Source organism: Guyanagaster necrorhizus (assembly GCF_019112545.1).
Source record: "Guyanagaster necrorhizus MCA 3950 unplaced genomic scaffold BT62scaffold_3, whole genome shotgun sequence".
Taxonomy (NCBI): Eukaryota; Fungi; Basidiomycota; class Agaricomycetes; order Agaricales; family Physalacriaceae; genus Guyanagaster; species Guyanagaster necrorhizus.
In genome coordinates, this window is record NW_025064882.1 from 1,156,934 (window position 1) to 1,176,591 (window position 19,658).

The 19,658-nt window shown below is 47.5% G+C and overlaps 10 protein-coding genes across 10 annotated transcripts; 5 read left to right on the forward strand and 5 right to left on the reverse strand.

Moving 5' to 3' along the window:
* Positions 1–272: 272 nt before the first annotated feature.
* Positions 273–1,936, reverse strand: BT62DRAFT_926885 (kinase-like protein). Its single transcript, XM_043185136.1, has 4 exons — positions 1,366–1,936; positions 667–1,316; positions 538–617; positions 273–484 (listed from the first exon to the last, which is right to left on the reverse strand). Exons 1-4 carry the CDS (start codon positions 1,701–1,703, stop codon positions 368–370), a joined length of 1,185 nt encoding a protein of 394 aa, XP_043044731.1. The 5' UTR covers positions 1,704–1,936; the 3' UTR covers positions 273–367.
* A 522-nt stretch (positions 1,937–2,458) lies between these two features.
* On the reverse strand, positions 2,459–3,092 carry BT62DRAFT_1071816 (uncharacterized protein; the record flags this gene model as incomplete). Its single annotated transcript, XM_043178807.1, has 5 exons — positions 2,459–2,593; positions 2,617–2,647; positions 2,709–2,885; positions 2,936–3,011; positions 3,059–3,092. 5 exons carry the CDS (start codon positions 3,090–3,092, stop codon positions 2,459–2,461), a joined length of 453 nt encoding a protein of 150 aa, XP_043044732.1.
* A 136-nt stretch (positions 3,093–3,228) lies between these two features.
* BT62DRAFT_1071817 (uncharacterized protein) lies at positions 3,229–5,481 on the forward strand (the record flags this gene model as incomplete). The annotated part of the gene is made up of 5 exons (XM_043178808.1): positions 3,229–3,504; positions 3,553–3,902; positions 3,956–5,046; positions 5,082–5,107; positions 5,167–5,481. 5 exons carry the CDS (start codon positions 3,229–3,231, stop codon positions 5,479–5,481), a joined length of 2,058 nt encoding a protein of 685 aa, XP_043044733.1.
* Positions 5,482–6,455: 974 nt separating this feature from the next.
* On the reverse strand, positions 6,456–7,042 carry BT62DRAFT_960948 (uncharacterized protein; the record flags this gene model as incomplete). The annotated part of the gene is made up of 3 exons (XM_043188576.1): positions 6,456–6,624; positions 6,684–6,895; positions 6,949–7,042. The coding sequence occupies 2 exons, from the start codon at positions 7,040–7,042 to the stop codon at positions 6,708–6,710; spliced, it is 282 nt and encodes a 93-aa protein (XP_043044734.1). The 3' UTR covers positions 6,456–6,624; positions 6,684–6,707.
* A 114-nt stretch (positions 7,043–7,156) lies between these two features.
* BT62DRAFT_926888 (uncharacterized protein) lies at positions 7,157–8,372 on the forward strand. The gene is made up of 8 exons (XM_043185137.1): positions 7,157–7,299; positions 7,358–7,377; positions 7,428–7,456; positions 7,510–7,582; positions 7,633–7,725; positions 7,774–7,897; positions 7,953–8,036; positions 8,093–8,372. Exons 1-8 carry the CDS (start codon positions 7,212–7,214, stop codon positions 8,203–8,205), a joined length of 624 nt encoding a protein of 207 aa, XP_043044735.1. The 5' UTR covers positions 7,157–7,211; the 3' UTR covers positions 8,206–8,372.
* BT62DRAFT_990857 (periplasmic binding protein-like II) lies at positions 8,303–9,938 on the reverse strand. Its single transcript, XM_043190255.1, has 11 exons — positions 9,894–9,938; positions 9,713–9,740; positions 9,575–9,655; positions 9,466–9,520; positions 9,313–9,402; positions 9,176–9,259; positions 9,047–9,117; positions 8,873–8,985; positions 8,633–8,824; positions 8,509–8,582; positions 8,303–8,459 (listed from the first exon to the last, which is right to left on the reverse strand). Exons 2-11 carry the CDS (start codon positions 9,732–9,734, stop codon positions 8,378–8,380), a joined length of 864 nt encoding a protein of 287 aa, XP_043044736.1. The 5' UTR covers positions 9,735–9,740; positions 9,894–9,938; the 3' UTR covers positions 8,303–8,377.
* Positions 9,939–10,145: 207 nt separating this feature from the next.
* BT62DRAFT_960954 (TPR-like protein) lies at positions 10,146–12,551 on the reverse strand. Its single transcript, XM_043188577.1, has 11 exons — positions 12,413–12,551; positions 12,147–12,360; positions 12,053–12,095; positions 11,914–12,007; positions 11,733–11,865; positions 11,259–11,685; positions 11,042–11,206; positions 10,884–10,992; positions 10,773–10,829; positions 10,552–10,718; positions 10,146–10,498 (listed from the first exon to the last, which is right to left on the reverse strand). The coding sequence occupies exons 1-11, from the start codon at positions 12,421–12,423 to the stop codon at positions 10,296–10,298; spliced, it is 1,623 nt and encodes a 540-aa protein (XP_043044737.1). The 5' UTR covers positions 12,424–12,551; the 3' UTR covers positions 10,146–10,295.
* Positions 12,552–16,888: 4,337 nt separating this feature from the next.
* On the forward strand, positions 16,889–17,703 carry BT62DRAFT_926894 (uncharacterized protein). Its single transcript, XM_043185138.1, has 4 exons — positions 16,889–16,940; positions 16,989–17,155; positions 17,208–17,322; positions 17,368–17,703. Exons 2-4 carry the CDS (start codon positions 17,146–17,148, stop codon positions 17,537–17,539), a joined length of 297 nt encoding a protein of 98 aa, XP_043044738.1. The 5' UTR covers positions 16,889–16,940; positions 16,989–17,145; the 3' UTR covers positions 17,540–17,703.
* Positions 17,704–17,758: 55 nt separating this feature from the next.
* BT62DRAFT_882714 (glutathione peroxidase-like protein) lies at positions 17,759–18,457 on the forward strand (the record flags this gene model as incomplete). Its single annotated transcript, XM_043182715.1, has 5 exons — positions 17,759–17,874; positions 17,928–17,950; positions 18,003–18,070; positions 18,127–18,300; positions 18,350–18,457. 5 exons carry the CDS (start codon positions 17,759–17,761, stop codon positions 18,455–18,457), a joined length of 489 nt encoding a protein of 162 aa, XP_043044739.1.
* Positions 18,228–19,652, forward strand: BT62DRAFT_926898 (uncharacterized protein). The gene is made up of 3 exons (XM_043185139.1): positions 18,228–18,300; positions 18,350–19,034; positions 19,085–19,652. The coding sequence occupies exons 2-3, from the start codon at positions 18,509–18,511 to the stop codon at positions 19,231–19,233; spliced, it is 675 nt and encodes a 224-aa protein (XP_043044740.1). The 5' UTR covers positions 18,228–18,300; positions 18,350–18,508; the 3' UTR covers positions 19,234–19,652.
* The last annotated feature ends 6 nt before the right edge of the window (positions 19,653–19,658 follow it).

Consider the following 19,658-nt stretch of genomic DNA (forward strand, 5'->3'; position numbering starts at 1 on the left):
GAGTCTTGGCGAGCGCTTCTCAGTTAAAACGTTTCAAGCTGTAAGGGTTGGAAAATTAGCCGACCCACTTTCACGCATAGGTAATGGCATCATCAATGGTTCGAATGATCCATTATATATAGTTATGATACCTACGTATAGATTCCCTACGCCTTAATACCTTCTAGTGCAGAAACGACCCTGACATACTAGACACCATAAAGGGGTCCAAGACACTTTAATGGATACCGTCATCATTATCAAACAGCATAGCCTCGTAAGGTTGGACTTTTCTTGTCATGAACGGTATAAGCGTGTAAAATTGACAGATTTCTGTGATAGGCCAGTAACAATACCCTAAATATATTAGTACATGAAACGTGTACAATCAATTCTGACCCAGCCCACTGCCCCTCGTGCTACCCTTGGGTCTATACTTGACGACCCAAGGGTGCCGAAGCACGTCCACCAGAGGGAGTCGCTTCTGTGGGTCATGTTGAAGAAGCTTCAAAATTCTCATTAGATTTCCTTATGCTGATGTATACCAGGCCGACATACTCTCGCAATAAGGTCTCGTGCTTCCGGTGACATGCCAGGCGGGAAACGAAGGTCGACGTTGGCTATCCGTCGATAGGTATCTGCACGAATGATTTTAGATCAGATTAAGCAAGGCGCAATAATACTGACTGTTCACGCTACTCTGGTCCTCGAACGGCGGGTTACCGTTCAAGAATTCGTAGGTCAGTACACCCAATGCCCAATGGTCTACCCGTTCGTTATGGTCCTTGCTCTCGACCATCTCTGGGGGAAGATAGTCCAGTGTTCCACACATTGTCTTGCGTCGATTTCCTGGAGCATGTACACTCCACCCAAAGTCCGCGATTTTCAACTCCCCATTCAAGCCCAAGAGGAGGTTCTCAGGCTTGATGTCCCGATGGATGACATGTTTGCCATGCAAGTACATCAACGCGTCCGCCATCTGATCGATGTACCGTGAGCTTCTCTTCTCACTGAAGCGGCCGTGCTTGCTCAGTTGCCGATAAAGTTCTCCCTTTCCGGCAAACTCGAGCATTAAAAATATACGTTTCTCGTCATGGAAATAGCCATAGAGACGCAAGACATTGGGATGCCGTAGGTTCTGCTGAATTTCAATCTCCCGGCGGATCTGCTTCTCGACACGTCCTTGAACAATTTCGGACTTGTAGAGGGTCTTGAGGGCGATGATGTAGTGTGGTTCGGCTTTGGTGCGAACCATGTAGACACGACCGAATTTGCCTTTCCCGAGAGGGCGGCCCATGTCGAAAGAGTTTAGTGTCCATTCTCGAGTGGGCGAGTTCCTGGCAGTGTGTGAGAGAGAACTTGCTCAATGCTACCACAAAAACGCACCGTGCCACACTGGAATCTAATGCCAGCTCCCTCGCAGCATCTCCGGATACAGCCTCTCCTCTCTTCTCATTCTCGAGTTCCAATCCACCATCATAACTCCCAATGTCAATCTCAGGTGTTGCCGGTTTCTCTGCCGTCATGTTTCGCAAGGCAGAGTGCGTTATGGGTTTCGGTTTTGCGGAGTTAGTAGATGGGTTCGGCGCGGCGAATTTAGTTAATAGTTTAGCCACGTTCGTTTGGCTTGGTTGTTTTGACAGTACGGTCGGTTTCGTTGCGGTGGTTTTCTTGTTGATGTCGAGAGCCGCAATTTGACGGGTGACTGAGGCTATGGAAGTCATGCTGATACTGCAGGCTCTTGGAACGCGAGGTGGTTGGTGGTGGGGGGAAGAGACGAAGAAGAATCGCGTCGCGGTTGCAACTTCAACTGCCACGTGAGCGTGATGCTAGCCAATCAGAGGCACGGGCCGATGCACGGACCATCCCACGATGTGCAGCAACAAGACCTGTCTGTTGTTCTATGAATCTGTGTCGCTCTCAATGTCAATGAGTTTTTTTGACTGCTTAGACTCTGGTCATCGGTCTTAGAACATAGTCGGGCTCTGCAGTGGAACCGGACTCGGTGTCACTCACTAAGGGTTCCACAATGCCTTCCTTTCTAACGATGGAAGGTAGGAACCAGCGTTCGGTCATAGACCAGCATCCTCCTCTATCCATTCATACCGTTCCTCGTAACGGTCATAAAGATAAATATTGTAATTATTAGCCAGAGATCACGATGCGGTTCTGATTCTCGAGCACTGGCTGTAGTCCTCCTAAATGTCTGAAAGACTTCAGGGTCATGCACCACCATGTTCAATGGGGCAATCACAAGTAATCGAATGTCCTATTGGCGTCTACGTAACGGCATTTGTTATGCTAAATTTTGTAAGGTCGTCGACAAATTTCACGGTCGTCTCATTGGACAAAAGTTTGCGCATGAAATTTAATATCACAGAATGTTCCAGCGCCGCCGATCGCCGTGAGGCCATCGCGCGGACGCAGGGTCAAAAAGACTAGTACAATGAAATTTGATCATCAGGCGGGCGCCACAGAATTACGACTTATCACCGTTGTGCAAATCATACCGTTTCCCCTCAGTGTCAGGATCCATGCACATCCAGACCGGTGACCAAGGACGCTTGAGCATTCTTACTACAATTGCAACATTTAGGGGGATATACCGTGACGACTGTAGTCGCATCAAGGGCGTACAAACGCCATGAAGCGGTTAAAAGACGATTCCCTAGAACGAAGAAATATTGATAACAAAAGCGGGCAGGGTCTCACAGCAGATGACTTTCTACATGGAAGCCGAAGGTGTAGCAGGAGAGTAGAAGTTGGGTGCATCCGAAATCCTGTTGAATGAAATTTCCGGTGCGACAGGTCTGCGAAGAATATCCTGAGCTGTTACAGGAGAGATGAGAATCATGAGGCGCGCAAAGTATATGTAAGGGCAGTGATCGCGAGTTGGGACGGGACGTCTGCCAACGAAGAGTATGGTGAGGAAGAAGGGTTAATTGATGGTATGTACTTTTGTTCAATAACGAGATGAAGATCAGGTCGCAAGGGCAACCAGGAAACGAACGAGGTACAAGGGTGCACGGGTGCTGCGAGTGATCAACATCAACATTTCACTGATCACACTGATCAACACGTTTTCGTAGCCGAGTGACTCGAGGAGGATGCATGTCAAGCGCCAAATCTTGAGATCTGACATTACATCAGCAGCGGAGTTCCAATTTCCTTGGAAGGAATGCTGACAAGCTGAGTTTAAAAACAGAGCCAACACGTTCCCCCCTTTTGGCCTTGTCTTTCACCAGCAGCATGTCGCGGCGCCCAAATCGCGTCTCCCCTCTCGCCATCGTCCTGCCCCAGCCTCCGCTCCCTCGTCGTCGCTCATCTCTTCTTTCTACTGACTCTGCTTCTTCTACCCCTAGGACTCCACGTTCCTCCGCTTGCGGCTCCCCAAACTGTTCATCCTGGTTCATCAAATCAAACAATAGAAAGAGCTCAGACAGCTGGAATAGCTCAAATCAAGATTTTGGAGACGATGTAGAGGCTGCTGACTGGAAAGCTGACCATATTTTATTGCTGTCACGGGTGCGTCCTCGTCTTCGTTATCATGTGTCCCGCTCATTGTATCTGCAGACCCTAGATGCTCTTCCTTCACATCTAGTCACTCCTTTTAATGGCCCTATCCCTCCTTCTAATCTCCTCGATAAGATTGCCCGAGGCGTTGCCCAGGCTAAGGGGCCTAATGACTGGCCATTTTCTCTTCGTGCAACTCGCGTAAAACTCATTGAGATTGCTCGTACACGCGCGAGAGAAGACGCCAAGGTATATGTGGATGAGAATGATGATTATTTCTTTCGTGGTGGGGAACCCGACCTTCCTGCAGTTGGAAGGAAGCCCCGCCGTCCTGTATACCGGCAGTCCAGTATGGACTTTCTCTATGGGTCTATCTCCGAAGATCAAGATGAGCATGACAATATTACGCGGTCTGTGTTCAACCCTACCTTTGCCTTGTCTGTATTGAATTTCTTGTGTTTAGCTTATCCAACCGTCTTCAGCGAACGTCAGATTGCTTTGTCTCACCGACCACGTCTTATCATCCGTATTCGCGGACGCGAGCAGCTAACCACCTTTCTCAGCGCCGTTCAGCTTCACCGCCCCGTCCCGGTCACCTTCCGTCCCTCCTTAGCCCATCTACACCCAGTACCTCGACCCTCACTACTCTCACTACCATTTCCTCCTCGTGCTCACATCATAAGCGCTCTGGGTCCACACTTTCGTCAATGACCTCCAACGAGTCCTTGAGTAGTGCCGATGCCAAACTGTCATATCATCAGCTACTGCCTTCTTCCATGGTTTCCGCTGCGGATCCACGCGTCCAGCGTGTTCGTCGATCAGAATCACTTTGTGGGCCCTCAGCCTCCGTTAACGACCATGCTGCTTTCATACAAACCGCAACGCCTGCGCCCGTACGACAGTCGATTAAGCGTGCCCCGTCTTTCGGTGCTGCGGCGCAAGAACTTAGAGAAAGTAATCGAGCGAGGGTCGCTAATGACCTCGGTCTTCTCGGAATGGAAACACCCACTGATGCGACCTCATATCCTTCTTCCGATGAAGAGGAGAAAAAGAGGAGTAGACATGTTAAGAAGGCGAGGACAAAGAATATTGTTACATCATCATCGCCCCTTTTGCAACCATCCTCATCTATCCCTACTCCCGAAATCAAGGTCAAGGGCGCAAAGAAGTGCAGGGAGCAGAAGGATTCTGGTCATGGCAAGACGGATGGTGACCGGTCATCGTCTAGTGTCAGTCTTGGCAGCGGAAGGCAATCAACGTCACAACGGCCAGCTCAGCGCGCGAATCTCCAGCGAAATCCCAGTATTTTTGGTGACGAGCTTCCTCATCTCCATATTCCCCCTCCGGACGATCATCAAATGCAAGTCGACTCTATGTACATGGGTCCTAGCACGGTGAAGAAGACTCCTACCCTTCGTCGGGTACGACGATTGGGTCTTGCGCCTTCGAGACGGATATCGTTTGGAAGTCTTGCTGTGCCCGAGGATAGCGTAGTGTCACGTTTTGATCAAGGACATGACGCAGATGTTGAAGAAGATTGCGAAACTGGGCTGGGTAGCGCCTTTCAATTGAGATGAAATCTCGTCTAGGGGAATCCATTCTCGGTTTCTGGACGGTAAGAGATTCTATCTCGCATTATGCTATATCTAACAAATGTGCCTAGTCTCTCGTCAGGCTCTTCGGTTATCCAAGACCATACACAGTTGGAACATCCCCCTCAATATTATTGCAACCATCTATTTCTCGCAACTACGCAGTTACAGCCGTCCTACTATTGGCTCAACAAATCAACTCTCGTTTTATCACATTACCACTCGATCATCTTTGTCTCTCGTTGCTCAATTGTTTTTTCCATCTCATCCCATCTCCCGTCTCTTTCTCAAAATTGCTGTCGGAATCCTCCTGTTGACACCTTCCCATTACCCTCTTCCTGATCGTTGGTCCGCCGCCTATCGGCCTGTCACCATAATTCCGTTGGAACAGTTGTAACAATACTCATATTAGCATGTTGGCTTCGCATATCATTGCCACTGCCGTCACACCACTCTTTCAGTATCCTATCGGCGCTCCGAAAAGCCCACACGTATGGTGCTTCCATCGCTCTTTGCACTCTGAACCAAATATCAATTTGTCAATCACACACTCTCATTTCAATCATTCTCCTTCCTCTTGGCCATCTGTTATTCCTGGACTGCTCGCCAGGCACTGCGGGCATGTACAATATCTAGTGCTCTGCACTCGTACGCTTACAGCGTCTTTTATCATTCCCTTTATCTGATGCTTCATTTTACTGCGACAACCCCGAACCCGCTTCTTCTTCTTCTGTCTGCTGTATGTATTATTAGTAATCACTTATTTTTCTGCTGGCTTTTTCGATTACAGATATATAGATGTCGACTGACTGCACTGGTTCCATTCATCCGCTTCTCAATAATCTTTGTTCAGATATCAATGCTCGCGATTTTCTTGTTGACACACGAGGTCTACTCTTGGTCTTGTCAATCAATATACTGATATTTCCATGTTGCGGATGTCGAACGCGTGTTTTTCGTTCCGTCTCAAGCCTACTCGGGACTGTCAAGTTCGGAACCGGTACAAAGTTTGGGAGCGCACTATTTAGACAAAGCCGTGTTTGTTTTATTGGTGTTCCTTGATCCAAGCCGCCTCGAGGCTTATTGAATTCACAGAGCTAAACTACTTGCGGAAAAGTTGGTAGGTAACGGCAGCCGAGCCTTTGTACAAAAGAACGCTGCAATGATTCCAGGGACTATCATAGAAAGCACGCTTCCGCATTTCTTAGTTGATGGGATAACGATATTCATTAATTCGTCGGACAATACGCGCGTCTATATCCAAGGCGGAAACAATAGTTGAGGTACTCTTTAGTGGGTGAGTTGACTGCCTTTGTGACAGTTGAAGTGCATCGCGATGCACTACGTGGGGACTTATCCAGGGAGAAACAGAAACAGCATGATAAACATGGCGAGCAAAGAGTAAAGACTGGTGTCTTGATCTGAGAGTCTGCCTAGGGGAGACTAGGATGGTTTTTGGACTTAGATATACGGTAGTACTATTTCATTTCAATAGGTAGACAGCATCTCAAATAATTTCTATTCCGCAGAACGATGGTATCTGAGTGATAAAAATTAGCAATGAATTTAGTGAGAAAGATGGTCAGGAGACCGGCGTACAGGTCTGCTGATGACCCGGTCTGTTCAGTGCTCACTACCGCTCGGTATCTGCGTCGCAGCGAAGTCTTCCGCAAGCTCTTGTCGAGCTTGTCGACGTTCTGCCAGCTCTAATTTCTTCTGCGCAATGATACCACTAGATTTCTGGTCCCATCTCCACGCAAGGTATCCAAAGGCTCCCCAAGCACCCATTGACACGGCATGCCCGGTCATGTCTGTATTGGTCGCTATGAGAGGTGTATGTCGAATTGAAGCAATATTGACGCACTATCAAACAAATTTCGTTTCTGAATTCCAAGTTGGCCAAACCTGGCGGCAAGGCCGAAGAGGGAGAACCCTAGAACATTTGCGAACAACGACATTTTGGTGGTCAGTGAAAGGAGCGATCCGTTCGATGCCGTCTTTAGCAAACAGATGTAAACTCATAAAGTGCCACTGCCGCCACCACATTGCCCGCTTTTCTTGGTATTACTACTCGATTCTGCCTTTGGCATACTGCGTTCGACGTGAAAGACGTAAAATAGCCCGGCGATGTCTTCTACCACCGATAAATTAGAAACGGGAAAGCAGCACAAGGAGACGGGCGATCAGGCCTTCAAGAATAGGGACTATAAAGCAGGTGTGTATTTCTTTGTGACTTGTTCGCACTGTTGCTGACTTGAGTTTCTTACCCTTAGCATTGACCGCATATTACATGGTATTTTATTCTATCTCCAAGATGAATTCGGCGGCGCTGATGGCATGAAGGCTTTAATGTATCTTCAAGGGCTCGACAAGTGTGTTCAGTCTTTGACATTTATGTTGATATCTCGCTGACAGACTGTTCTAGGAACGCCATTCCTGGCATGTCGGTCAATCCTTCTCGAGAGGAAGCGGAAAATTCTGACAAGAAACTATCCGAGGTCGCCGTTCCCGATTCTTCGCCACCCGCTCGTGCTGATTTTGGTCGTAGATCGATGAGATTATAAGCAAGATTTATGGCAACATGTCGGCGTGCCACTTCTCTCAACAGAACTGGAAACGTACGATCGAGACCGCAGACAAGGTCTGTACGTCGTAGTAGTTTCGTACAGCCGTTGACCGCTCTTCTCAGGCGCTCGCAAAAAACGAGAAGAATTATAAAGCCCTCTTTCGAAAGGGGAAGGCATTGGGTGAACAAGGATATAGCGAGAGAGCTATCAGGGTTCTGGAAGACGTGAAGAAGAAGAACCCAGAAGGCCAGTATTCTGAATCAAGTCTTCCTAACGTTGTCCAACTCTCTTCCTTGTTCAGACGGACCCAAAGCCGACGCCGAGATCGCGCGTCTTAATGCGATAGATAAAGCACGCGCCAAAGTCGAGCGACAAAAGTTGAAAGGTCGGTCGGTATACTGTCGTGGCGCCGCTGGGAATCTGATTTTGCTTATGTTCCAGGCTTCTTGACACGAGAGCGAGAGCCAAAGTTGAAATCAAAGTCGACGACGACGACAGACCCCGAGGAAGTGATCGAAAGTATCGTATCCCCTGCCGTTGCGGGCTTGTCCTAACTATATTGTCTCCTTCCTTGGTCTTTCATTCTGTTGTTCATGTTCTGATGTCGCAAATGTATTTTCAGCTCCCTGTTTTCAAAGATCATCAATGTATCACACGAACTACACAAGTGCATAATACAGTTATATTATTATGAAAAACTTCTCCTTTACTTCTGGATCTGGCGCGTTACACTAAGGTTACAACGTCGGTGTCGACAAATTGTCCGACTTCAAACTCCCCCTCGACCACTCCGGCCTTTTGAAGGACGCTGTCCATATCCTGTTAGCTTTTCAATCATGACTGGTAACGTATACAACCTTAGGGTGTCAGTTATGACCTTAGTTTGGATCGTTAAGCAATCATCGGGATAACCGACGGTTTTCAACCACGCCTGAATCCGAAAGTCGGTACATGTGGTACAGACGCCAGGAGAGAACTTGCCAATATATCTTTTTCTGAGTACCCGAAGTGAGTCTTGATAAATTCCACATTACGGCTTGCACGGCTGTCGGGGGAATCAAAAGTCTTGACATAGGTGGACAGCGATGTCAAAAACTCCCGCAGATCGCCAGAAGGGGTGGTCGGTCGAGCTGCAATCAACCAGGAAGGCCAGGGCGTCGGCACCGAGCCAATCTAGGTGATATCAATGTTTTGACCGATGACCGGTAAAAAGGCGCTTACAAAACGACATTCCTTCGCATCGACGAACGGCTTCGTGGTAAACCATTCCCACATGAAAGCGCTGGTTGATCCATCGTTGACGGATTTGATGAGTCCATGGATGTCGTTGTTGACTGCGTAGAGTTAATGTCGGATGCTTATTAATAAGTCAAGACAAGACATCAGAATCCCTACTCTTGAATTGAAGGTCTTCCGAAGGCCAGTCCTGTTGTAGGGCCATTACGTACGCCATGGTCTGGCTTCCGCTGAGGTTACCGCGTTAGAGGACACTAGAAGCAAATGGAATTTGGCACAAAGATTGACCTTCCTTGTCGTGAGATTCCTATCGTCGTGTCTTTGAGATCAGCAATCGAGTTATACTTGGATCCAGTTCCTGTAATGACGGCCCTACAGCAAGACGTCATGGAGGAAACGCCTGCGACGCAATGGTAGACAGTTACCAGTTCAAGGGTGTCGTGACATAGCTGCCCACCAACTTGTAGGCCTTGGATCCGTTAGCGATGCCAGAGATAAGCGGATCTGTGAGTGCACTGGATACAGAAAGCTTCTAATCAATCCAAGTCATGCAGTGTCGGTCTCGAATATAGACCCACATCGCAACATCAATCTCATCGTTTGTGAGGCGCGAGATCAACTGTCCGGTTCCGCCTAGATGGATAAAATTAGCTTTGAGGTTCGCAAAAGGCATAATTGAGATTTAACTTGGACATTCGACAAGAGTGAAGGTCTTATTCTGGTCTGCTTGGGCGTATTGTAGTAGGGGAGAAGAGAAATGCTCTCGAACTAAAGCAGAGTACGATTGAAGAAGAATCGAAGTACAGAGCAAGAATCAATGCGGACCATATCCAATCCTGAGCGGCATGATCGACTGAAAGTAGGGTGTCAGAACATATATCATATCTGGGGACTTCCTGTGAACTGCGAGGATCGCAGAGCCCTTGCCCTCAGGTGAGACGGTGGTTTCCACACGACCAACAGTTAAGAGTTTACAACTACATTAGACACAACGAAATAGACTTACAAAGTTCGTTTATTTTAGATGTCGATACAGAATGTGAAACGATAACAACAACAATGCGGAAGTCGGGCCGAATGGTGTTGATTCTTGAACCTTTGATCTGTTGCCGTCGAAAGGACCTGAGACGTCTCTCGCAATCTCATAGCTATCTCAGTTCTCATCGCCTTGGTTCTTATTGTTATTAAGGGCGCAGTCGACCCTTGACGCTGCTAAGTTGCTGTGCTCATAGTCTGGTATTTTCGAGCCAAAGATGTAGGCATTCTGTCGTTAACGGTACTTTCAGGGTGAGTAGTTGAAAGATTGATCAACTCCGCTCCGTATATACAAGCTAAGGTAAATAAGAGGTCCGTCACTTAATGTTGGCCACGAGAAAAGGTATAGAGAGAACAGGATAGTCGCTGTAACCTACGTTTTCACTTTCTGGACGGCCAGTTTCGTTCTTACAGCTTTCAGCATCGTAGCAGCCCTGCCCGCCAACTCTGTATGACTCTCCGCCACTCGCTCCAGATACTCCTTCGCCTCAGCCAAATTTCCAGAAGTAAAACGAATATTACGCTCCGACAAGGCCAACAAGGACCCCAAATAGGGCTCTGAATTGTTCAGACGACCTAGTCCGACCAAGGATGAGAAGCAATAGATGAGCAAATTAGATTAACCTCACCTTCCGCTGCCTCACCAATCTGAACCACTGCCCGGAAATGCTGTTCCGCAGCAAGCCAGACATCCATGGAACGAAATATAGAGCCGAGCTTCCAGTTTATGCCTGGGAGGGACTGGTTGATGCCAATCTTGAGTGCACGGCTGTAGGCGGAGATAGCCTCCTGGATTCTGATGATGCAAGGGTATGAGGATCAGGATATAGAAGAATGTCCAGAGATATACCTTTCCGTGTCTTCGTAGCAGGACCCTAGCCCATCCCATATCGTCACATCATTAGGCCTAGTAGAATAGATAGTGTCACGAGTAACAGGTTGCATCAAGACGAAGACACACCTCAACGCTGAAGCTCGTTCATAATAATATAGAGAATAGTTATACATACCCAGCACTCTGTATGCCTGTCCCATCCCGGCCCAAGCGCGATAGTCCTTCTTGGTGATATCTACAGAAAACTTTATAAGCCCAAGAAGTAAAACAAACTCTCCGCGAACCTAATGTCCGGCGATATGCCTCGATCGCAGCATGAGTATTACCCATCACGAGATACTCATGGCCCATTGACGTCCACGCGTGATAATAAGTCCGATCCAGGTAGGTAGCGCGCCGGAAATACTTAACTGCATTCTCATGCTCTGTACGGATCGAATACGCATTGCCTTCACATACTCCGTCAAGAAGCAGCATAGTCGCAATATCGAACGAACGCACCAATGAAGCAACACACCTCCGGCCGATTCTTGTCCTTTTCCTGAAACTTTTGAGCATAAAATGAGAGCTTCTCCTTGTTGTCCATCACATAAAGAATGTCAGAGAAGAAGTCGATGTCTTCAAGTCGGTCGGGTTCTAGGGAAAGGATACGCTCGAACTGCGCCTGTGCATCCCTATACTCTGATGAATTCAGGACCTTGGCAATGACCATCGGGCCGTAAAAGGTGACGCTTGATAGGCAAGCATATCCACGGCTTTTCATAGACATTACCCATAAGCTTGCCGGGAAAAAATCGAGACTGAGGAGGTGGTCGCATATTTGGACTTGCATTGAGGCCAAGTGGAGGTCATTGAGCATCTTCACCCGAAACATGTAAACCACGGGGTGATTTGGTGGTAGTGTCATCCGAGCCAAGACATCATTATACTACCAGTCGTCAGCCATAAAGCAAAAGAATTTGAGTGACCACAGACCTCTTTTTCGGAATCGATACAATCTCCCAAAAGACACCAGGCAGCCCATATCCAAGGTTTGTTCGCGACAACATTCAACAGCGTCATTATTGCCTCCTCTTTACGTGACATTCGGGAGAGAAATAATGCCTCACTGATTCTCAATCAACATACGAAAATCGCTTATTAAGTACAGGCTTACATGAACATGAGCCAAGGCTCCGTTGAGTGCGCGACGTCTTCAAGTAATACGGGTATCTCGTTGTTCACAGGCAACGTAGGCTGCTCCTTCTTATCTTCGGTAACGTTAGACTTGGAAGAACACGTCGCAGGCCACGTACCGCTGAGCCTGTACCACTCGTCCAGAGCTAGCCTTTCTTGGCTCTGCCGGACACACATCAACTAGCGCGTCCTTTTATCAATGAACACACGCACTATATACTGACAATACAAGTTATAATACCGAGCCTTATCGCTCCTGCAGTCTCGTACAATGTAAGCAGCGCGCTGAAACTGCTTGTCACTCATCGACTGTCTTGCTGAAGCAATGTGGTCCTGCTCTGTTTGCTCCAGATCATCAACAGGCGGCGGTGGGGGTCGATTATGTGTTCGCTTTGCAGATGGAATCGACATGAACATCTCCGATAGCCTTGATATATGCATGAGCCGTGCTTTTGGATATATACACAACGAGAACGCACCAACTGACCATTTCGCTGAAGCAAGGAGGCCGCGCTCGGTACAGTGTCGAATGGTTGAGCGAATATCGTGTACCATGGCTTCATCAATAGGTATTAGAGGATCCATCGCGTCGTAGAGCGTCGTAGTGTTCAGAAGGTGTGCCCTTTCGTGGCCATTTACTACTGTTTATTTATGTTAAATAACATTTCACCGCGCTGTATTTTATTCAATGGCCTCATTTTCAGCCAGAACATGTTGCAATTGGCGACAAGCACCACTTTTCATAATATACTTAAATATTTCACAGGCACGGCGATGGGAAAAAATCTTTCTGTTCGCATGTTTTTCCTCTCAGCGAAACGGCAATGTCGCTACGGCCGGGCCGGCATCACCCCTGCCACTCGCACATGAACGTTGAGGCATAGGTCCAGCCGCTGAGCGCTGCAGGTCCTCTGCGCTTCCCTGCAATTTCCAGTTCCAGGCCATGGAAACAGCGGCAACATCTACGATATCTTCATCAATACTTCAAAGCTATTACTCTGATATCAAGACATTGCACAACTACCTTAGCGATGTTTTGAACAGCGATGCGATTCCGGATTGGTCTCTGGTGACTTCGGACGACTCTATGCGATACATACACCTCATAAAAGAGTCTTTTGTTGCTATCAACCAATGTCGCGTGTTGTCATCGCGTCAGAACTTGAAGGTCGCAGTACCTAGGGCTGATATAACCGAGGTGAGCATCACTCAGCCATCCTAGCGATACTGTATAACTCAGATTCTTTTGAGACTATACGCCAAGCTCAGAAAGTTATCTTCCAGAAAAAATCCTCTGCAAATATCATAACGTTAGGATACTATTATCGTGTCCGTCTACCGGGTTGTTCAAACATCGCGCTACCTTTTTACGCGTTTTCATAGGATAACGAAGTAGTTCCTCGTGACAATCATGGAATGATACGTCCAGGAGCTGAAAATAATAGCATCAACACTATCGTCATGGCGTTGCAGAGTGAGGAGTGGAGAGTACTCTTGGCACGGCGGGTTTTATCTCTCATTACATTAAACTTGCTACTAAACTGATTCTTCATATAGGATTGGTGAGGATGCAATGATGCATCTGCTGACAGATACAGCTATATTTATCTCTTTGCCCAATAATTGTTTTTGCCAAATGACGGGGGAGCTTCTAATCAACTTACCGCCTCCTTGTCCGCGCATAAATCCTGGAACATCGTCGCTTGGAAAGCATTTGTCCAAAACTTCTGACCTTGGCGAAAGAGCCACTAAGCTGCAAAGAACAGATTCCACTCATGGATCGCGTCAGTGGACTGATCCCAGCACCACGTTGAAGACCATGACGTACGCGTCATTCATCCTAAATATACCTTCCGACTGACAAAATATAGGGCGAGTCCCGCAGATGTTGTTTTTGTTCGCTCTAGGCTATTCTTTGGGAGGCCTGCAACCATACCCCATACGAATCAGATAATATGCGGATTTCAGCCGAATCGTTTGTCATTTCACTCCCCAGAAGTTACGAAGGACTGAATATAATCAGACATTCTCAATAGGCTCATACCCGGCTATTCCGTCGTCGACCAGCTGAATGGTGTTGAGGTGCCTGACTACCATCCACGACAACAGCAAGAAAAAGCCCGCCATCTGTCAAAATACATTTTCCCTCGACAGTATGGACTGTCAAGTGCTTTCATGTTCAAGACTTCGAAGTGGGGCCCCCCTACAACACCCACCTTCACTGATCGAGGAACTGAAATCCGAGTATGATACTGTCAGCTGTATCTTTTGTTCTGTTTATTGATCGTATCACAGCCGTCAAAGACTCCCAAGCGCTTAAGAGAGATATTGAGTCTCCTCGATAAACTTATATGGAGGCACGGAAAGTGCAAATACAAGCTCCTTCAGGACCAAGTTTGCGCCTCAAAGGTGAGAAGCTTCCATGTGTCAATCAGAGCGGTATTGCATATCTCTGCCATAATTAGGTTACTACAAAGTCTGAAAAACCTCTAGAAAGCAGCATGATACTAGTGAATAGTCTTTGTTCCGCCTTGAATTTGGCTGACACGTATGACAGGAACTGCTGTTAGAGAAAACCTCTCAGTTTCAGTCTCAAGCATCGTTGGGGGAGGTTTCGTTGGATTCGGCTGGGAATTCCATCTTTCCCACAGGTCTCCCTCAGGCCAGAAGATACGCTGAAAGCAAACCGCGTTTTGTAGAATTTTCGTGCAGTCATTTTGAGGTGGGCGATTGACATCTACGTACATCATGTCTGACTGTCTTCCAGGTATACCGGTATGTATTTCTTGTTACGCAGCAAGTCATACCATATGGGTTCTGGGGGAGTGACAATAACTTGAAACATATATGCCATAGTATGTCGGTTACTGATTAATAGTTTATAATTCTTTTTTCTTGACCAGGCCCCTTTTAGATGTACGAGAGTTCATATCATTGCGCCGCTTCGAAACCTTTTCTCTGCATCACGTTCTTCAAGGATTCAGCACGTCCGACTGTGAATGGCTGATGCCGCTGGGCAGCGGAGAGAAGCAGACACGCGTCAGCATCTCTGATGCTGCGAAGCGGCGAGAGTTGCTAGAAGATTTCTTATACTGGTACTTCGACTCCTTTGTATTGTCGCTGTTGAAGGTGGGCTTAAACACTCCGACTTTGCGTTGCCTGACAAGGACAGACATGCTTTTTCGTAACGGAGTCTTCGGCGTTCAAGAATAAAGTCTTGTACTTTCGTCAGGATGACTGGAAAGTGCTTTGCGAACCACTTCTCGATCGTTTGACTACCGGAATGTTCGAAAAGATAAAAAATGTTGGCCTTTCAATCTCGACTTCGATTGGGCACTACTTATACACCTTGATCAACAGTCTGAAGCTGAAGAAGTTCTTCGCCAGCGCAAACTAGGTTATTCTTTTGTTCGTCTACTACCCAAAGAAACGGGCGTTCGGCCAATCGCAAACTTGAGACGCAAGCAGGTCGCCATCGAGGTGAGTGGGCAGCTCTCCAGGCAAGATAGTCTGTGCTAGCTGACCAACTCGTAGGGAGGCCTTAATGCCTCTGAGCAATCAATCAACCAGATACTTCAGGTCGCATTCAAGATTCTCACATATGAAAGAGTTCGTATCACTTATTTGTACTGGATGGAGACCGACTCAATATACGCAGAAAATGCAACCTCACTTACTAGGTGCATCTGTGTTAGGAAACGACGATGTCTATGTCAAACTCAGAAGCTTCAAGGATCAGCTCATGCAAGAGTATGGGAGTGAATTGTGAGCGTCATCTTCGCTGGCGTCTACTTCTGCTGACGCTGTTCAAGACCCAAGTTATATTTCGTCAAAGTTGATGTTCGAGCCTGCTTTGATACCATTGATCAAACAAAGCTGCTTACAATCTTGCGGAACGTGATATCTGAGGTGAGCCCACTCATCATCTAGCCGAATAATCCATCTCAGCGCGCGATGTAGGAAAATTACGTGCACCAAAGATACGGCAAGGTGTCCTCTACCGCAGGCAAAATCAAGCGTAGGTTTGCCAAGGAGGCTCTTCCTGCAGGTGACTCACACTCGTCGAGTTTTTCCCCTGGATTGATAACTATCTCAGACGCTCGTCCACATTTTCTTGAGTACGCCACGCAGCTCGCGGGGGCCTTGCGGCATACGATTTTTGTTGATCAGGTAAAACTTCATCTCGTATCTATAAGCCTGGATTTTCACCAGAGTAGGTGGTTTACCCTCGGTCTAAACGGCACGAAATATGGGACTTGCTTGAGCAACATATCACGGAAAATATTGTCAAGGTCAGTTCCAGTAATAATCCCTGAAATTGTATCGTGACTTGTTGCTCGATGTAGATTGGACAGGACTATTATCGACAGGTGTTTGGGATTCCGCAGGGTTCGGTTCTCTCCTCTATTCTCTGTGCGTTTTTCTACGGCGACCTTGAGAAGAGGTTTAAGCAGTTTACGGAGGATCCCCAAAGCGTATGTTTTATCTCGGTGGCGGGTTGAACGTGTGTTGACGTGGTCCTCATAGGTATTGCTTAGACAAACTGATGATTATTTGTTGATCACCGTTTCCTTGACCCATGCGAAGGAATTTCTCTGCATGATGAACGAAGGTACATATTCTGTCAAAGTGCCATTCTTTCTTTTCAATGTTGGATAGGCCACCCGGAGTATGGTTGCTTCATATCGAAAGAAAAAACGATGACGAACTTTGACTATGGTCATCACGTTTTGAATGTGACTAATCCTCATCAACAATGTAAGCGAGCACATCCTGTCCATCTTCGTGTTTTTCTCAAACTTTCCTAGCTTTCCTGTGGTGTGGTTATGCAATCAACATGAAACATCTGTCTGTGTCTGGTGATTATGCCCGATATCACGACCTCCGTAAGTCATGACGGCATTCTTTGAACCGTTCAAAGACTGAAAATATTTCAGATTTGCGCAATACTTTAACGGTCAACAAGATACGGCGACCAGGATCTGCTTTTGTGTATAAGATGCTCCAGTATGTCCCATCCAGTATGATATTCATAAGCTGACACGTCCGATACAGACTGACCAAAAGACGCATTCATGTTATTTTCTTTGACCATAAACTAAACTCGGAGCGTGTCGTGCATCTGAATGTTTATCAGAACTTTGTTTTGAGCGCCATGAAGATGCATGGATACATTAGCGAGTGGGGTATAGACTCATCTAAGCGCGGAAAAATGGTCTATCGTACGTATCTTTATTTTACCTATCGTGATTCCACCCTAATTTCGGTCCCCAGGTACCGTAAAGCAGATGATCGCGTACTTCTATGCGTCGTTCCGAAACACGTCGCGAACACAAGTGGCCAAGAGTCTCGATGCGAAAATTACCGTGAACAAGGCCGAGGTCGACTGGTTAGTTGTTTCTTATTCGCGACGTCAGTCATTAACCATAACTAGGCTCGGCTGTAATGCATTCTATACTGTTCTCTTACGCAAGCCGAGAGGGTATGCTTGGGTTCTAAAGGAGCTTCGTGGTGATATAGGCAGACTGAAGGGCTCCCGATGTAGGAAGCGGTTCCGTGGGCTGTTCGCTGAAGGGCTTGGGAGCATGGAGCAGATAGCCTACTAGAGATCCCGGGATGGCGGAGACTAGGTTCGGGCCGATTACATAGATCCGGCAATTGTTACAACCGGGAATTTCAAGGATTTCACAGCTATGATCACGCCTCGAAGATTCATCAGCAAACCGACTCTATTTATTGCTTTGAGATCGTCCTGCTCTCATCATCGTAGCACTTTACCACGAATTGCACCAGTATCATCTCTCTTCACCTACCCAACTCGATACATGTCTACTGAATCTGGCTTCTACTCGCTCAAGGCGACGCTGCCTGGTAACAAAACGTATGACTTTGCGGAGCTGCAAGGAAAGACTATCCTGATCGTCAATACGGCATCAAAATGGTATTTATCCCAAGATTGGATACTTGTTCTCGTTGTTCACAAACCGTGCATAGTGGATTTACCCCCCAATACACAGGTGCGGTTTCTTTACTCCGTTACAAAAGAAACCAGATCTAATGTTCCTGTAGGTCTTCAAGGGTTGTATGACAAGTACAAGGACCGCGACTTTGTCATCCTTGGTTTCCCATGCAATCAGGTATGCGCTCCATCGAGTTTGCGAGGGAGATTCACGCAGTTGACGTTTCTCAAAAGTTTGGTGGGCAGGAGCCTAAAGGCGACGAAGCCATTGGTGAATTCTGCTCCAGGAACCACGGTGTCACTTTCCCCCTGATGAAGAAATCGGATGTGAATGGCGACAATACCAATGAGGTGTACAAGTGGCTGAAGAATGAAAAGGCTGGTCTTTTGGGGCTTACCAGGATCAAGGTAGGAGTTTTGACTCTAGGTTACTGGTGATCTTCTCATGATGGGACAGTGGAACTTTGAAAAATTCCTCGTCAACAAGGAGGGCAAGGTCGTACATCGGTGGGCGTCGACGACGACTCCGGAGAGTATTGATGCTGAGATTGCCAAGATCTTGTAGAGGAAAGTTGTAAATGTAATATGACATCACTATTCCACATCGTTCTCCTACATGCCTGCACATTCCAGCGAAACCTCGTCCATCTACTTTGACGCACCGCTCACCCCCATGTCCACCCCGCCTCAAATTCTCGACAAGCCACTCACAGTCGACCCTACCGTATACAACGGCCGCGATGCTGAGGTTCCAGACAAGGGTCACAAGGCGATTCATCCGAACGGTTCAGAAGGTTGGCTTCCAGCCGCAGATTTACTCGAACAATCCGTCTCGCCTACTCATACCGGTCCCATCTTGCGCAAAGCAGAGAATGCACCTTCCATCCACTCTTCCACGTCGTTCATTCCCAAGGACTCGCTAAATCGGGGAGCTTCAATATATCGCTCTGCCTCAGTCTCCAAGCGGAGCGTGTTCACCAACCCCGATGGAAATCCTATAGTCGGTTCTACCTTTATTGGCGGTGCCGCAACAACTGGCCCAAATGCCAAAGCCGAAGCAGACGAAAGCCTCCACAACAGAGCGGCCTCCGCCGACGCATCGTTGTCTGCAAAGCAGTTGTTCAAAATCCAGAAGACAGAAGGTGCGTTTATTATCTACCAGACGACTGCGCACTCACATCGCCTTTTGCAGCAAAAGACAACAAACGTCTCTCCAAGGTCATCAAAACCGAAGGCAAGGTCGAAAAGCAAGCTTTGGCAGTGGCTATTCAAGAGTTGTCCGAGCTCCAGAACTTACAGAAAGCAGCCATAAAGGTAGTATCGCGCACTATGCTCTATTGACGATAACTCATTCTTCCGTCGACAGCGCGAGTCACAAGCCCACACTGCCCATGCTCGAGCCCTTGCCACTCTCCAGAAGAACGAAGCCACCTTCCTTGCGGCGCGCACCAAGTACGAGACGGCGCAGGCCCAGCTCCAGGCAGAGGCGGAGACTCTTAACATCAGCAGAAACAACGCTCGTGAAGCTACTGAGCGCATGCAAGCAAAGTCACGGGAGATCGATGGCTTGAGGACCATGTTTGGCGTAGACGAGAGAGAACGCGAGGTGAAGCATGTTGAATTAACTCCGAAGAAGTCAAAGCATGCTTGGAAATGGTGAGATAAGTATTGTACTGCCTTTCTCCCGCATTGTCCGTATCGAACATTTTTCGGATTTTTGGATTTAAAGCCAATACACATCGGTTTGTAAGTGCTGAATTGTCACC

Bases quoted from the DNA above. Each gene is read 5' to 3' on its own strand.
- BT62DRAFT_926885 (XM_043185136.1), bottom strand. From the start codon at position 1,703: ATGACTTCCATAGCCTCAGTCACCCGTCAAATTGCGGCTCTCGACATC. The intron at 618-666 runs GTCAGTATTATT...TCATTCGTGCAG, and splicing joins GGACCAGAGTAGCGTGAACA to ATACCTATCGACGGATAGCC. The intron at 485-537 runs GTATGTCGGCCT...AGAATTTTGAAG, and splicing joins CACGAGACCTTATTGCGAGA to CTTCTTCAACATGACCCACA.
- BT62DRAFT_926888 (XM_043185137.1), top strand. From the start codon at position 7,212: ATGTCTTCTACCACCGATAAATTAGAAACGGGAAAGCAGCACAAGGAG. The intron at 7,898-7,952 runs GCCAGTATTCTG...TTCCTTGTTCAG, and splicing joins GAAGAAGAAGAACCCAGAAG to ACGGACCCAAAGCCGACGCC. The intron at 8,037-8,092 runs GTCGGTCGGTAT...CTTATGTTCCAG, and splicing joins CGAGCGACAAAAGTTGAAAG to GCTTCTTGACACGAGAGCGA.
- BT62DRAFT_926894 (XM_043185138.1), top strand. The intron at 17,323-17,367 runs GTTAGTTGTTTC...AACCATAACTAG, and splicing joins AACAAGGCCGAGGTCGACTG to GCTCGGCTGTAATGCATTCT.
- BT62DRAFT_960954 (XM_043188577.1), bottom strand. The intron at 10,830-10,883 runs GTGTGTCTTCGT...CTATTCTACTAG, and splicing joins GAACGAGCTTCAGCGTTGAG to GCCTAATGATGTGACGATAT. The intron at 10,719-10,772 runs GTATATCTCTGG...TTGCATCATCAG, and splicing joins TGCTACGAAGACACGGAAAG to AATCCAGGAGGCTATCTCCG.
- BT62DRAFT_926898 (XM_043185139.1), top strand. From the start codon at position 18,509: ATGCCTGCACATTCCAGCGAAACCTCGTCCATCTACTTTGACGCACCG. The intron at 19,035-19,084 runs GTGCGTTTATTA...CGCCTTTTGCAG, and splicing joins CAAAATCCAGAAGACAGAAG to CAAAAGACAACAAACGTCTC.
- BT62DRAFT_990857 (XM_043190255.1), bottom strand. From the start codon at position 9,734: ATGCCGCTCAGGATTGGATATG. The intron at 9,656-9,712 runs GTCCGCATTGAT...ACTCTGCTTTAG, and splicing joins GCCGCTCAGGATTGGATATG to TTCGAGAGCATTTCTCTTCT. The intron at 9,118-9,175 runs GTCAATCTTTGT...CGGTAACCTCAG, and splicing joins GGAATCTCACGACAAGGAAG to CGGAAGCCAGACCATGGCGT.